Raw genomic sequence first — 12251 nt, forward strand, 5'->3', positions numbered from 1 at the left:
CAGGGAATCGTCTTCTGTACAGTCGTTCTGCCTGAACAGCATTTCGTCCACCTACAACAGGGTACATTACAGGTATGTAGAGTAGGGTAGAAAACAGACATATTAACTTAATAATCATAATGTTCGCTAACAGTACTATCAACAAACAAGCAATCTCATAACGTATTTCCCGTTAACGTACATTCTCCATAGATCAGCAGCATTTCTACAATATCTTCATGTGTGTACATTATACTGTACAGTATAAGTTCCACAACACAACGTTTATTCACAATGTGTACTACCTCCATGCCGTCACTAGATTACTCTGATGCAGGACTACACTGGCAAGCGGTGTACTGCACGCCAAAGCAACAACAAATGGGATGCTCGGAGGGTGATGGAGTACAGGAGTTTGCATGGGTCGCAAATCATAAACAAGGCGAAGTGGTAACTGTGGCAGTAGTGGGAACTACGTTGGACACTTGACTAGGTAGACCCAGGCCCTGCGCGACAGGCACAATGGGTCATATAACGCATTAGATAAACCTTATTTTGGGTGTGCAGGATAAATAAGACAACCTGACGGGTGTACACCGATCGGTACTGGTTCATATTGTGTACGTAGATACGTAAAACGTGCAAGAGGGAAACCATTATGTGCTTATGAGAGTTGATGGCAGCAGACGGTATTATTCGTTTCGGAACTCTTGATAAGTATGGAGGTTTGATTACACATGTCAATCAAATTGCGATTACGGGCAGCATGGGGTTCACGCCTGAGCCTCAGGACGTGCGCTAGCAGCGCATGTCGGGTGTTTCAAGCGTCAACTTAGCGTCTTAATATCTCGGGATGTAATGGGAATATTGCGATGCAATCAACGCCATTGTGTATGTGCTTTGTCATGCTATGGATTGCTGAAGAAAAAATATAGGAGGTCCATTTAAAAAAAACATATGTTTGTGTTAAAAAACACATATGCTTTCATTTTAGAAAGTTTACAAATATGTACATTCATGGGCTCGAGTCCTACATTGATACCGGTGAAAGTCGTTTTCCAATAGCTGTTATTGTTCCAGAGATATTTTGGGTGGACACGATAGCTGGGACACCCTGTATACTATGAACAGCAATGGTCCCATAACACTCCCCTGTGGCACGCCAGAGGTTACTTTAACGTCTGTAGACGTCTCTCCATTGATAACAACATGCTGTGTTCTGTTTGCTAAAAAGTCTTCAATCCAGCCACACATCTGGTCTGATATTCCCTATGCTCTTACTTTATCAGGCGACAGTGCGGAACTGTATCGAACACCTTCCGGAAGTCAAGGAAAATGGCATCTACCTGGGAGCCTGTATCTAATATTTTCTGGGTCTCATGAACAAATAAAGCGAGTTGGGTCTCACACGATCGCTGTTTCCGGAATCCATGTTGATTCCTATAGAGTAGATTATGGGTTTCCAGAAATGACATGATACGCGAGGAAAAAACGTATTCTAAAATTCTACAACAGATGGACGTCAGAGTTACAGATCTATAGTTTTGCGCATCTGCTCGACGACCCTTCTTGAAGACTGGGACCACCTGTGCTCTTTTGCAATCATTTGGAATCTTCCGTTCCTCTAGAGACTTGCGGCATACGGCTGTCAGAAGGGGGCACGTGTCCCTGTGTGCTCTGAATGTGTTTACGCGCGCCACAAGTCCTCCTACCTGGTACTCTGAACGTGTCAACGCGAAGAGACGTTCAGAGTACCAGGTAGAAGGACTGGCGTCGCGTGTAAACACGTTCAGAGCACACAGGGACAGGTACAAAGGCGCGCGCATTAACACGTCCAGAGCAGTTAAAGGGTCAATGCTACTAACTGACGAAAAGTAATTATTGATGATTTATTTTACCCCTCAGGGGGTAGTTAGTCCACGGTTGGGTACCACTTCTTTAGACTGTGGTAGAACTGCACTCCGGAATCCCGCGCCACTAACAGTTTACGCAGTCTACTTGGGCAGTGCTGCAGCTGTTCATCCCTGCTGCGAGTGGTCTGCGGGGGCGTCACACTGGCTGTGGGAAGGGTGAGGTCGCAGCCGCAGGCTGCTCCGCATCCGCGACCTACCGCACAGGTGGCCGTGTTACTTCGCCGCCTCGGCTCCACTCGTGCATTTCCGCCGGCGGTCGGGCGTCGCGCGCGGCGTGGCGCGCTACTCGGACGACGCGCCCGCGGCAGGCAGTCGGCGTCTGGAGGGCGTCGTGGTAGGGTTGCGGCACGGTCGACGTCGCGGTGGCATGAGCTGGTGAGCGCGCGGACCACGATGTCGCGTCGGTGTCGCTGGCAGGCCCCGTCCTGGGCCAGTCTGCGGCTGCTGCTGGCGCTGCTCTTGGCAGCCAGCCCCGAGTGGGCGGCGGCCCGACGGCACAGGTCTGCGGACGTCTTTGACGAGGAACTCCACGTGCACCATCTCAGGCACCACAGAGGTAGGACTCGGAAAGGTCGTCACTTTCATTTTTCACGAGACGATCGCATGAGCAGTTACAGTGCCCTATCCAGTTTCTACTTGCCAGTGGTCATCTTCAGACTGACTATAGGCAAAAAGAGGGGAGAAATGAATAATTACAGAACTCATAAAATGTGCCAACTAAATATCTACATAATCATAAAAAGGAATGAAATTATACCTAAAGGCACCTGCTGCAATGGGTTCCCATTGTGTCGTGACCAGTATGAAAGACAACAGCTGGTAGTGGTCAAACGTTTGCACACATAGTGAAAACCTCTGTTTGTTCATACACGTACCTACTTCTTTTCCCGTCTATCTCACCCACCCCAAAATTTTTTTTCACCAGAAGCAAGAGTGAAAAAAATAAAAATGCCTCAAGCAAACATTCTTTAACTATCAGGAGGCCATCACCCAGCATGATTACCTTTTTGCGTGGCGATTCATCTTATTTACGGCCTGAAAGATCGGATTTAAAGTCAATTGTTCCAGCATACAGTTCCCAATCGTCCGCTTGTCATATAGCATCATTTTTGATAATCCGGTCCGCATGAACCTCCCATAGTAAGGGGCGTAACATAAAAGTCCTACTGGGGCCCTAAATTTGAATTCAACTAAGATTTCTCACCTACTTACTACAGTAACACCAGTTCAGCCGGTCAGGGCGTGTTCAAAATGCTTCAAATGGCTCTAAGTACTATGGGACTTAACATCTGAGGTCATCAGTCCCCTAGACTTAGAACTACTTAAACCTAACTAACCTAAGGACATCACACACATCTTGCCCGAGGCAGGATTCGAACCTGCGACCTTAGCAGCAGCGCGGTTCCGGACTGAAGCGCCTAGAACCGCTCGGCCACAGCGGCCGGCTCGGTGCGTGTAAGAAAGCAAAAATAAGTCACCACAACCAAGGAAAAATTGTCACTCTCCAGTTCTCGTAAAAGTCATTAAATGAAAAGACAAGCTGAATCGCGTACAACATGTTCCCTCGTTCCTTCTCAGTATACCAATGAAAACGATGAATTATTTTATTCAAATAATTTCGGCGTAGATTCTGAAAACACGGATATATTCACTTCGCCGTGTATAATTTAACTATCCATTCATTACATGATATTAAATCAAGACCACATTCAATGTATATTATTCTGTCCCGGCGCTTGTAAAAGAGTTACGTCAGTCAGGAATAGATACAGTGCAAGGACTGGCGCATATAAATCTTAATTCAATTCTCCTTCTTCCTCAGCGACTTCTTCTGTGCTGTCCAGGACGTTGTGATGTCTTCTTCACTGCGGATCCCACCTCCTTCCTTCGTCCTCTGGGTTGAAACACTGCGTGGCTGCTCGTAAACTCAGATCCAGCAGATTTTCAGGAACAATTAATAATATGATTATACCCCACTTGAAGCCCTAAGAGGATCACCCAGCAAGCCTTTGTAATGCACATTACCACGTTTAATCGAACACTTTACCTATGGATGAAAAAGAGCATGCATGGCTCAAATAGTTGCACTTCTAACTTTCTTCGTTATGAAGATATGAGCAGCAGCACGTCTTTCTTAAATACCACCCTGTATTTTTTATGCAGCAGTCCATTTCCGTCCCTTAAGGACTACTGAATAACGTATCACAGTGTACTATTCACGTAAACTTGACGTTGATAAAAACATATTGCCTTTGACTCTACTGTATTAGCACACATTGCGCGTACCCGGGGTGAGGTAACTCATCCACTTCCTGGAGCTGACAGTAAACAAATGGAATCGCGAGGAAAATGCATACCGATCATTCAGTCAACCGTCTTCAGTTTAAAGTTAATGCAAGTACAGTATACACCAACGAAGAGAAGCCATATAATGCTACACAGCGTTTAAAAGTACTGCAGTATTCTATTACATGTATCCGAGTCATAAATAACAAAAACATTATTGCACTTACTATTCTAATAACTTAAACTCTTCATACTGGTAGATGCTTATTGATGGTTGCTGGTAGCTAAGCAACATTTACTTGACACATTTATTTATTTATTTATTGTTCTTCTAGGCTAAAACTCATTTCAGGTGGTCAAGATAAATGGGACGCTTTGTATAGTATTGTTGACAACGCAATGGGAACAGTTTGTAATAAGTGCCGTTAGGTAAAAATTTATTCTGTTTTATTAATACGTAGATAGTTATTCTGCAAAGTCTATGAATTCCGTAATTATTTTTTGTCTACGCGTTTTTATCTTTTGGCAGCCCTAAGATGACCAACGGGTGGTCGAAATCCGTCACGGCATTCTGAGATGCTCTTGTGATTGTGTTTCAAAAATATAAAAATAAAGAAAAAACATAATCAGCCACATATTCTCCATGGATGTTGCGTCACTTTTCCCAATTTTTTTTCCAAATGCCATCACTGAAAGATGACATCTGACTATGATCAACTGAAATCGAAAGGGATTACTGAGAAAACAGCAAATGGCGCGGCAGTGTCGTCATACACGTCGTTAATGGAAAATCCACAATTTGAAAGTACTAAAAGGACTTATCAGATTTCTCCTAGTGATTGCAGCATTTAGCACTTGAAGTAGTTGATTAATAAGTTCATGAAGATGTATGGAGTTAAAGGAATCCGTGACGATCTTTTACGGAATTAATGATCTAGACACCTTCAACAATGTGGCTTGAAAGGACGTTCCGAAATGTCAGAGCTACTACTCTGATTCACCATCGTTACTCGACAACTTGGCATTCTCAGAAAGATCCACCGATATATTCGTCCACTTTCCAGTAGCGACAAGTTTGCTATAATGTATAGATTTTCCTCATTTTCTTTTTGAGCTCCATTACTTTTCGCAATAAATATTATGATTTCACGTTTTTAATTCAATGAAGGTGCAGTTTAATCCAGCTACATTGCTATTTATTTGCTTATTGTTAGTAGCTTAACATAGCTAACAAATTATCGCAGCAACACAATCTGCAACCGAAAATAGAAAATATGCAAGAGTTACGTAATTTGTGGATATTCATTGTTGTCATGTACACGGGACGGGGACCGATGTTATGTGTAAAGAAAACGAACCACCACTGCCGTTATCATTAAAGAATTTTATTTCAAACAACTAGTTTATGCGATGCATCAGCAGTGCATACCACTCTCAGTAGTGACAACACGTTGTAGATTGTACACTACTGATACAGACTATGCAATCCACGACAACTGGCATAACATGGGTTCTACGATACATGGGCCAAGAAGTGAAACGGTCTTTTGATTTGTAACGAACGTGAAGATGGCGTAAGCGTAGCGCCAAAACTAGTCGTTTGAAATAAATTTCTTTGATGATACGGCTGTGGTGGTTCGCTTTTTTTACCTAATTAACGTAATGTCTTTTTATGATGTCTGTCTCAAAATTAAGGACGACGTCAATATCAAATACATACATATGATACTAGTGCATCTTCGGCTGTTGGAAACGCATGTCATACCTACGTTGTTTCAGAGTGGAAGAACTTCTCTATCGTAGTTTGTTTTTTGAAGGATTGCATGAACTGCGCGTATGAAACGAAAGGAATGAATGTATCTTCTAAGAGTAAAGGTTTAAGCAACGCAGCATACCCAGTTATTTTCTAGAAAGACTGGCAATACCATCAAGTAAAATTTTCAGTCAATGCCGAAAAGGAATTCAAATATGAAAGTTGGATGTTAATTACGAATTAAAATGGAAACTGCTGCTACAAGCAGATTGTTGGGTTGTCTGAGAAAGACAAGAGGAATCGCCAAAATATCGTAAAAATGAACTCAAAAATTTTGCTGGATGCCTGTGTTATCTGTCCACTGAAACAACTATTTATATATTCGACACTTAAGTTTAAATTTTGGAATTTGTTTCTTGGTTTATGGAACCAAGTGGATGCTCTTTCGACAATAATGTTAACATTGTTCATTGTGCAATGTAAGATGAATAACTATAATCACACGCTGCTTCTAGCCATTGATTATAGTTTCCCGCGTATTGTTGCAAGCGCTGTCGTCAGCAATGTGTTGACGTACTGGAAACTCCTGTTGGGTTCGAACAATTTTTGAGGAACACAACGAGCTAAATGTTTTCTCTATATATTCATATTGAAAAAAAATCCAGTTCATTATGAAGAACTTAAAACAGCCATAAGCATAGGGCGGGAGAAAAAAATGCTTTTGTGTAAAGACGACTTTGTCACTGGTAATGATTTATGTATAATTTGCGATAGTATGTTGTAATTGACCATCGGATAGTTTTCAAAATAATTTTCAGGAGAACTAAACAGTCATCATTTAAAATAGATTCATTATACTTTTGCCCGAAAATGGAACATGTAAAACATCTGTCGTTAAAATTGCACTGAGAATTTGCAGAGCTGCTACGTTAGACAAATCACAAACATAAAACAATTTTTACCTGGTGTTAAGCAGAATTTCCATTATCAATGGATTTAGCAATGGCCGTTCTCGTTCCTTTTTCTACCATTTATTTATGAGAATCTTCATTTTCAGCAGTGGTGGTCATTATCGTAAAATGTAGCTCCATCGAAAGTGTCATGAGACTAGGAGTGACGGACATTAAGCCCTGCATCTAATTGTGTCATAATAAAGACAAATTTATGTTTTTATAGACTTCACTATAATAAGCTTTGTTATATTCATATTGTATGTTATGAATGAATAAATATTGCTTTTTGTTTCAAATTTTATAACGTTCCACTTTTTGATCTTGTTTATGTTGGTGTTTTAGTCCACTACTTTATTCATAGTTCTTTAACGATTTCTTTACCTATTTTAAGTATTTTTTTCAAGTATTGTTCGAGTACAAAAATTAACTCTGTCGTTGGATAGTTATCATGAAGAAATATTCGCATAGAAAATAGTACATGCGTTGTTTTTATGTGCAATTAATACCAGTTACACTTACGACAGTAAAGTGAGGATTGCAAAGAAATACACTAGTACTATGAGGTTTCCGACGACAAAATTCGAGAACACCTATTCTGCATCATAACGCATATCGGTACGCATGCGCTGCCCAATAAGTTCCAAAAAGCCACACATAAAAACGAGATTATTCCGAGACTGGTACCTGTGGTTCTTTTGATTATAGGATTGTAGGGTAAAGTGTTCTGGCTACTACTTGGGCTAAAGACCATTCGAAGATCCGCTCAGTGTCCTTATACTACAGTACAGAATGAAAGTTTAAATGTACTCACTTCTTCCGGCTTAAACAGATGAAGCAAATCGGTTGGTTCCTTTCTGCATTTGATGTGGTTTACGATGGGCCCCACGGGGCTTATGGAGGCGTCAGTAGCTTATGGGTGGTTCCTTAGAAAACACACAAAAACTTTTTTCCAATTTTTCGTACCCTAAACGAGCCGCGGATTCAAAAACAGTATGGGTGAAATCTTTACGCTATATTCCTACAATGTCGATCTCGAACTTCATATCTTCATCCGTTTCCCAGATGCAGAGGTTCAAAGTCACCTTATCTCTGAATGTAAAATAATCACGTAAAATACGGTATGAGGCGAAATCTAAAAAAGTAAATAATCGCAAATTAACGGTACATTCTCTAGGCATTTATCTAGAACTGCCATCTTCATGTTTTCAAAAATCTTTATTAGTTCTTTAGTTCACAGAAGACCCCAACAAAAGCATTTTCAATACAAAAACCGAGCTACTGGTTTCAAGTATGTTGTGCACAGCAAATGGGTAAAATTTTTGCAATATATACCTAAGATCCCTATCTCCAACAAACTTGAAAATTTCGTTCATATCTTAATAACCTTCTGAGATACAGAGGTTGAAAGGTATTACCTCGTGGGCGGCTCCGTAGAGAAACACACAAGAAAACGTTTCTGTATCATTTTTTAACACCAAAACCGCGCCGCCTATTCCAAGACGTCTATGCACAGCAAATGGCTGAAATTCTTTCGCTATATTCATAAGATCCCGATCTCGAACAACCTTGAAAACTTTCTAGATATCTTTACCCGTTCAAAGTAACCTTACATGTACACGTAAAATACGCACATAAGATCCGATGTGAGGCGAAATCTAAATGATAAATAAAACCATATAACTGCTCAAATTATAACCGTACATTCCCTAGGCATTTATCAAGAAGTGTCTGCTCCCAGTTTTGAAATATATGTATCCGTACCGAGCGACGTGGCGTAGTGGTTAGCACACTGGAGTCGCATTCGGGAGGACGACGGTCCAATCCCGCGTCCGGCCATCCTGATACAGGTTTTCCGTGATTTCCCTAAGTCGCTCCAGGCAAATGCCGGGATGGTGCTTTTGAAAGGGCACGGCCGATTTCCTTCCCTGTACTTTCCTAATCCGATGAGACCGATAACTTCGCTGTCTGGTCTCCTCCCCCAAACAAACCCCTAATATCCTGATCTCGAACGACTGTGAAAGTTTTCTTGATATCTTAATCCGTTTCCGAGATACAGAGGTTCAAAGTTACCCTACTAGTATACGCAAAATGCGCACGTAAAATCCGATGTGAGGCGAAAACGTACTTTAAAGTGATAAAGCACTGAGAAATATGATGTATCTGTGATCATGATTAGTGTTCTGAGAGCCCCCCGTTGTAGTACTGAAGCACGTGCAAAATTTATGTGCGCGTAAAACCCGCTCTGAAGTATAGAATTAGTTTATCGTTATTTCCATTTCAATAAGTAAACTACCAAAATTTTAGTGACTCACAAAGTCCTTTTCTTATGAGTATCGTGCCCTGCTGTGGAAGGGAAACGTAGGAAACAGCGGAAAATGCTCCTACTGGAGCAAAAGGACTGCGAATATGTTTCTGTTAAAAGCACGCTGTCTGAAAAGTGCGGTAGCCGATGTCTCATTCTACCTTCCTCTCAAAATTTTCTCAGATCTTTTGACATCCAATCATAATCGCACTAATTTATGCTAAGTGGAAAGGAGGCCGTGGCAGTTGTTAAAGAGACGGAAAAGTAATAAATATTGGAAGCAAGTAGACAATGGTTGTCCTAGAGAAGGAGGGAAGGAGGCAATGGCAGTGGGGGGGACACAGTAGCAGTGGAACATTATTAACAGTGATAGAACAGTGCTAGCAAAAACGTGAAAGAGAATGTGCCAGTGGGAGATGAACGAAGAGTCAGAGAAGGAACCGTACCGTTTTTCGCTGTGTAAAATATTTCTTCTGTTAATCCAACGTAGACTCTCAAGAGTTTATCGGACGAATGTTTTGTACTTTCTTTGTGGATACATTAGATTTCCTTAATATTCTCCCAATAAGAGGCCTGGTGTCTGACTTTCCTGCGGTCTGTTTTTTTTGCTCGTTTTACTTGATGCGTCCGGGATGGTTTTTCAGCAAGTATTTTACGGTAGTATATGAATTTTTTGCCAATAGTGTAATCAAACACACTCTATTTAAAAAACAAAACACAAATAAAGAACACAACCAGACCCGACGCACCGCGTAGGAGCTACGAAAATTGGTCACGAATTGATATTCGTGCAGAGACCAATGGAAAATACAAAATAGTAAACTTTGGCGGTCAGTCGATGAATCTGCGAATCAGAAACGCAGTTTCACCGGGGACCTGGCAAGGGTAGTAAACAGGGGAGATGTCGATACCAAGGCATAAAATCTTTCCGAATTTCATTCTGTGTGCTCAGTTGGACAGTAACTACATCTCGCAGACAGGTCTGTGAACAATATAAGCAGATGTCATCATTTGAGGGAGGACTTTTTTTTTGTCATCAGTCTACTGACTGGTTTGATGTGGCCCGCCACGAATTCCTTTCCTGTGCTAACCTCTTCATCTCAGAGTAGCACTTGCAACCTACGTCGTCAATTATTTGCTTGACGTATTCCAATCTCTGCCTTCCTCTACAGTTTCTGCCCTCTACCGCTCCCTCTAGTACCATGGAAGTCATTCCGTCAAGTCTTAGCAGATGTCCTATCATCCTGTCCCGTCTCCTTATCAGTGTTTTCCACATATTCGTTTCTTCTCCGATTCTGCGTAGAACCTCCTCATTCCTTACCTTATCAGTCCACCTAATTTTCAACATTCGTCTATAGCACCACATCTCAAATGCTTCGATTCTCTTCTGTTCCGGTTTTCCCACAGTCCATGTTTCACTACCATACAATGCTGTACTCCAGACGTACATCCTCAGAAATTTCTTCCTCAAATTAAGGCCGGTATTTGATATTAGTAGACTTCTCTTGGCCAGAAATGCCTTTTTTGCCATAGCGAGTCTGCTTTTGATGTCCTCCTTGCTCCGTCCGTCATTGGTTATTTTACTGCCTAGGTAGCAGAATTCCTTATCTTCATTCACTTCGTGACCATCAATCCTGATGTTCAGTTCCTCGCTATTCTCATTTCTACTACTTCTCATTACCTTCGTCTTTCTCCGATTTACTCTCAAACCATACTGTGTACTCATTAGACTGTTCATTCCGTTCAGTAGATCATTTAATTCTTCTTCATTTTCACTCAGGATAGCAATGTCATCAGCGAATCGTATCATTGATATCCTTTCACCTTGTGTTTTAATTCCACTCCTGAACCTTTCTTTTATTTCCATCATTGCTTCCTCGATGTACAGATTGAAGAGTAGGGGCGAAAGGCTACAGCCTTGTCTTACACCCTTCTTAATACGAGCACTTCGTTCTTGATCGTCCACTCTTATTATTCCCTCTTGGTTGTTGTGCATATTGTATATGACCCGTCTCTCCCTATAGCTTACCCCTACTTTTTTCCGAATCTCGAACAGCTTGCACCATTTTATATTGTCGAACGCTTTTTCCAGGTCGACAAATCCTCTGAAACTGTCTTGATTTTTCTTTAGCCTTGCTTCCATTATTATCCGTAACGTCAGAATTGCCTCTCTCGTCCCTTTACTTTTCCTAAAGCCAAACTGATCGTCACCTAGCGCATTCTCAATTTTCTTTTCCATTCTTCTGTATATTGCTCTTGTAAGCAGCTTCAGTGCATGAGCTGCTAAGCTGATTGTGCGATAATTCTCGCACTTGTCAGCTCTTGCCGTCTTCGGAATTGTGTGGATGATGCTTTTACGAAAGTCAGATGGAGGACGTTTAGTTGGGCTGAAAGAAGCCGGTTGGGATAATCGATTAATCGCTCTACATTTCAAGAAGAGCGATGTCACTGACGATGTTGGCAGGTGCCTCTGCACTGAAGAGATCACTGGTCGTCCTTGCCTGCATTATATATATATGTGGTGTCTGTTGTTTCGGACCTGTCCAAAAGAACAGACACCACTTATATATTAACTTCTTCTGTTGGTTTAAAATATGTGTCTCAGAATACTGTCCTTGCTTCTGAGTAGTTGCTTCTAGTAACTGATGTTTGTGGCACTGCCATTGAAGGCAGTCGTCCAAGGTCCGGTGTGTCTCCACCGTGTCTTAGGTGTCTGCGTGTGCTGACTTGCAAAGGGACACGGAATGAAACAGTCTGCCCCGTCGTGATCTCGGCCATTAACCGCGACCTGTGTCTAAGTAGTGCCATCCGTCGGTCTTGCGGCGAATGCCGGAGGACCTGGAGGGAGGTGCGGCGCCCGCTGGCTGCCCGCCTGAAGTTGTGACTGTGGCTTGCCTTTGGAGCGGCGCGCTTGCAGCGTCATCTGCGGTCTGTATAATTACTACCGATTCCCCATCAATGGTGCTCCGGATTACGTGCTTAAACAGAGGGAGCTGCGTTTCGCAGCATCTCTGTTCGGAAATCCGCGCTGGTTTTAATATAACAGTCATTTATTCAGCAAAGAC

General features: G+C 42.0%; 1 protein-coding gene across 1 annotated transcript in view; it reads left to right on the plus strand.

Annotated features, from left to right (window-relative positions):
* The first annotated feature begins 2285 nt into the window (after window positions 1-2285).
* The window catches only part of LOC124805421 (semaphorin-2A-like), a 1298470-nt gene continuing 1288504 nt past the window's right edge, over window positions 2286-12251 (plus strand). Inside the window, exon 1 of the mRNA XM_047265983.1 lies at window positions 2286-2448. Within this exon, the coding sequence (XP_047121939.1) occupies window positions 2286-2448 (163 nt within the window). The remainder of the gene's footprint in view (window positions 2449-12251) is intronic.

The sequence above is a fragment of the Schistocerca piceifrons genome, chromosome 7 (genome assembly GCF_021461385.2).
Source record: "Schistocerca piceifrons isolate TAMUIC-IGC-003096 chromosome 7, iqSchPice1.1, whole genome shotgun sequence".
Lineage (NCBI taxonomy): Eukaryota > Metazoa > Arthropoda > Insecta > Orthoptera > Acrididae > Schistocerca > Schistocerca piceifrons.